This window comes from Poecilia formosa, unplaced genomic scaffold (assembly GCF_000485575.1).
Source record: "Poecilia formosa unplaced genomic scaffold, Poecilia_formosa-5.1.2 Scaffold44, whole genome shotgun sequence".
In the NCBI taxonomy this organism is placed as follows: domain Eukaryota; kingdom Metazoa; phylum Chordata; class Actinopteri; order Cyprinodontiformes; family Poeciliidae; genus Poecilia; species Poecilia formosa.
The window spans coordinates 1,431,598-1,435,797 of NW_006799983.1; the positions used below are offsets into that span (position 1 = coordinate 1,431,598).

The following is a 4,200-nucleotide window of genomic DNA, read 5'->3' on the forward strand; positions in this document are numbered from 1 at the left end:
TGCTATCCAATGGGGACACATCATCCAACCAATCACATGTCAATGATGAACTGTGATGTCATTGTTTTTCATCCAATGACTGAGAATCCACGTGGGTCTGCTGAAGCGCCTTTGCATATGCTAGGCCAGTGGTCCCCAACCTTTTTATTACCGCGGCCTGGGGAGGGAAGGGGAGGTGAGATGTTTTAACTTTCAGATAAGGCTTCTGCATGTTGGTGTTCCCGCTAAAGCCTGAATATGCCCTATTTGGGTTGTAAAATAATAAGTAAAATAAAATAATGCCAACATATAGGTCTTTAAAGGTAACGTTTTATTACATTTTTGATAATATTCAACAGGAATCATTAAAAGTTACTTATTTATTTCTTACCACAGATAATTGTGTCAGGACATTACAGTCTACCATCAAATAATTTATACAATATAGTAGTTTAAATTACATAATCTTCATAATAAGCTCATTTTTTCAGCATCAGCATTATACAACATAGCACACTGACTACATTGAGTTTCTTCGGGGGCAATATGGATTTAAATAAGAAAAATGTATTTTGCTGAGTCATGAATTACATTTATCAAGACATACATCACCCATGATAATTTAGACATTTGCATTTTTACATAAAAGCTATTACTGAATAAAATCAAAGAAATATATATTTAAAAAACAAAAAAAGACATATAAGTTGATTCGTAAATTAAATAAGACATGCCAGTTTGCTTTCTCAATTTTTGACCCACAAGACACATCTTTTTACCACATGTGGTAAGTTTCACAGTGTGCATGTGTTATGTCAAACTTCAATGTTATTGCATGCCTGCTTCCATCAAATGACAATGCATGTGTTTCGAGTACTATGAGTTGATCAGCATCTGTGCCACAGCCACCATGATCAGCGAAAAGAAAGTCAAACTTCCCATCGTGGGTAGAGGAGGACCGCCCGATGCTGAAGATTTGAAAACATTGAAAACAGAATTAAATATATTAGTGAGAAAATTCTTTAGAATTGTATTACAAATTCCACATATGACTTGAAAGAATGCTTGTGTGTGAAATTGTGTTTAACTTTTTTATTGCTAATATTTTTGTTTAGCATCACACTTTGTAGTTTTAATGTTAACTCTTTGTTGTACTTCAATGTCTGCATCTCTTGTAACTTACCTAAAACCAGGCTGCCATTTATATAATTCAGTATGTTAGAATTAAGAAGCTCCTTTTCCAGCGCTGACAGAGCAATGTTTAAATTAGGAAGAACAGACGTGCTTCTGAACACTAGAGTCATGTTGGCTATCACAGATCCATTCCTTAAATAGAACAAACAAACAAAAAAAATCTAATTATAGCACCTGAAAAAGCAACCTAATGACAAAACATCAATAAAATATAGACAGCGACAGTAATATGGTCTTACCTGAAGGAATTGACGCGTGAGCGACTGAAACCAGTGAAGAGGCCAAGGCAAATTCTGTTGATCTGAAAGAAAATGAAAACATTAAGTTCGCACTGGCACCAAGTAGCACCGAGTAAATGTGCCACTTTTGTAGTAAAATTTGTTCCCATTATATTATAGCATTTACTTAAAAGACCTTTAAATACATACTAATTTATTTAATTTTGACAGTCTTATTACACAAAGTGGTTATAATGTAAACTTAAATTACCTCCTTGACCACAGTTGAAGCCAATTGGAGAAATGCTGTTGAAGTTACGTCGGCTAATTCTGTTTGAAAAATCATGTTGAGACCAAATCTCATGAAGAGAAATCCCTCAGTGGCAGATGGAGGATTTGTGGGTGCTGCTGTCGTAGTCGTGGTTGGGGCTGTTGTAGTTACTGCTGGAGTTACTGGTTTAACAGTAGAAGTTGTAAAATTAGTAACAGTTATTCATTGACATGGCAAATTACAGCAACATAGATTAAGCCAAAGGGGATTACAAGCAAAAAACAAATGCAGGACTGAATCTAACACAACTAACAATAAACATACTTGCGGCAATTAAATTTTACAAATAAACAATTGGGATATTTCTCATTGTTGTTTCATTAAAAAAATAAAATAAAATGATAGGCACAAAATAGTTTTCGAAATATTGCATTATTATAATTATAATTACCACCAAAAACTAAACATCTCTTTAAACTTTAAAATTGCATACGATGCCTATAGGATCAAACCAAGTAACTGCAGTGCTTTTAATATTTACCTTTCAAGATAACACTCAAGAGAATTTTGCTTTTTCAATAAGAAAAAAAGATCACCTGTTGTCAAAGTTGCATTGGTTACTGGTGATGTTGCATTGGTTACTGGTGATGTTGCATTGGTTACTGGTGATGTTGCATTGGTTACTGGTGATGTTGCATTGGTTACTGGTGATGTTGCGTTGGTTACTGGTGATGTTGCATTTGCTGGAGGTAAAGTCACATGGGAAAATGCTTTATTAGAAACCATAATCAAACAAAGTTTCCCTCATATTATATTTTATTCATAATAGTGCGAAATAATGTGAACGCAATATGGTGCTTGTGATGCTGAAACCATGGGGTCTGTCTGGTGAGCAATTAGTGATGATGAAGTTAGTTTAGTGAAAAGTACAATAAAAAACCTTGCAAATGTTCTATTTGTCGGAAAAATATTATTATTATTATTATTATTATTATTATTATTATTATTATCACGAGAAAAACATTTAAGAAATCTTTAAGACTTCAGAGCTTGTGGAAGGAATAAACCAAGCTTAGTCTCTCTGGTGCTTTTAATAATTATCTTATATTTCTTGAAACAAAAGGACTTTCTTTATTCAACTGGAAAACAGCATCAGCTGTTGGTAGAGTTGCATTGAGTGAATGTACAATATCACCTCGTCTCTCTTTTCTAGAGGAAGTTAAACTGTAGAAAAGGGCTGTGTCTTGTGGTTACCTGTTGAATTCACCGTTGGAGAAATGGTTGTTGCCGAGACTCCTGCAAAAAAGACAAAGAACATCAGGGCTTTTGGAATAGTTTTTGGTATAAATTTAACACCAATTGTTCTTCATCTATTTTATGTAATAAACAACCAGATGAAAAAATAAACTCTTACTTGTCACAACTACACTTGTTGCGTTCAGCGTGAAGTTCAAGCTGGCACTTTCGTTCACCAGAGTCTCTGCAACAGTTTGTGGTTCTGGCACAGAGCTCGCATTTGCAAATATCACATCAGAGTCAACAATAATCGAACCTTGTCTGCAAAAAGGAAATTATTATTGTAGTTTTCATTTCTAACAAACATCACAAGAACACATTACCTGATATTCTGAATGTGTTATTATAAAATTAAAATTTGGGCACCACTGTCCAATGGTTAGAGTCACACAACAGAAGAAAAATGTTTAAAAAGTTTATGTCATCATATCATTTTGTTGGAGTTTTCTTTCATACCTCTTTAATAACAATTTCCTGACTAACATCAATATTTACCTGAAAGCTCTGATCAGAACTCGCAGGAATAAAAACCCGAATCTCCGCCTATATATGCCATTCAGCTGAAGAATTGAAAAACAGTAAAACAAGTCAGGGGAGACAGTTGATATTCACAAAGAATGTTTTGTTAACAAGTCTAATTCTTTTACACATGCTGATTATTGTATATTGATGTAGTTTAATTCAATTGATATTTGAATTATGAGACTACAAAAAAATCAGTTATGCTTACTCGAGTAGTTAGTGTTGTTGACAAGCTGACAAACGCTGGAGATCCAGGTGTTTCCAGAGTCGAGTTAAAAGGTTCTTCCAGTGTAAATGTCATCTCGAGCTTTGAATCTGCTGGCACTGGAGTTGTTGCTGGAGTAACTGGTTGTGTAGTTGATATTGAAAAGATTACATTATTATTATTATAATTTTATTGATGTTATTATAACCACCATAAACAAACACCTTTTAAAACTTTAACACTTCAAATTTGCCTGTACGTTGTGGCCAAATATCTACAGTGCTTTTAATATGTATCTTCCAATTTAATACTTGCTTTGTTCAATTAGAAAAAATCACCTGTTGTCAAAGTCGTTGGAGGTGAGGGATCGTGGGTTACTGGTGATGTTGCATTGGTTGGAGGTTGGGTCGCGTCGGTTACTGGTGTGGTTGCATTGGTTGGAGGTTGGGTCGCGTCGGTTACTGGTGTGGTTGCATTGGTTGGAGGTTGGGTCGCGTCGGTTACTGGTGTGGTTG

The 4,200-nt window shown here is 34.7% G+C and overlaps 1 protein-coding gene across 1 annotated transcript in view; it reads right to left on the reverse strand.

The window, feature by feature from the left end:
* Positions 1–289: 289 nt before the first annotated feature.
* The window catches only part of LOC103137876 (mucin-5AC-like), a 15,292-nt gene continuing 11,381 nt past the window's right edge, over positions 290–4,200 (reverse strand). The window contains exons 14-23 of the mRNA XM_016671433.1: positions 4,024–4,164; positions 3,689–3,825; positions 3,454–3,518; positions 3,077–3,219; positions 2,917–2,958; positions 2,259–2,405; positions 1,663–1,844; positions 1,413–1,474; positions 1,163–1,305; positions 290–947 (exon numbers count right to left, since the gene is read on the reverse strand). Of these exons, the coding sequence (XP_016526919.1) occupies positions 856–947; positions 1,163–1,305; positions 1,413–1,474; positions 1,663–1,844; positions 2,259–2,405; positions 2,917–2,958; positions 3,077–3,219; positions 3,454–3,518; positions 3,689–3,825; positions 4,024–4,164 (1,154 nt within the window). The 3' untranslated portion in view covers positions 290–855. The remainder of the gene's footprint in view (positions 948–1,162; positions 1,306–1,412; positions 1,475–1,662; positions 1,845–2,258; positions 2,406–2,916; positions 2,959–3,076; positions 3,220–3,453; positions 3,519–3,688; positions 3,826–4,023; positions 4,165–4,200) is intronic.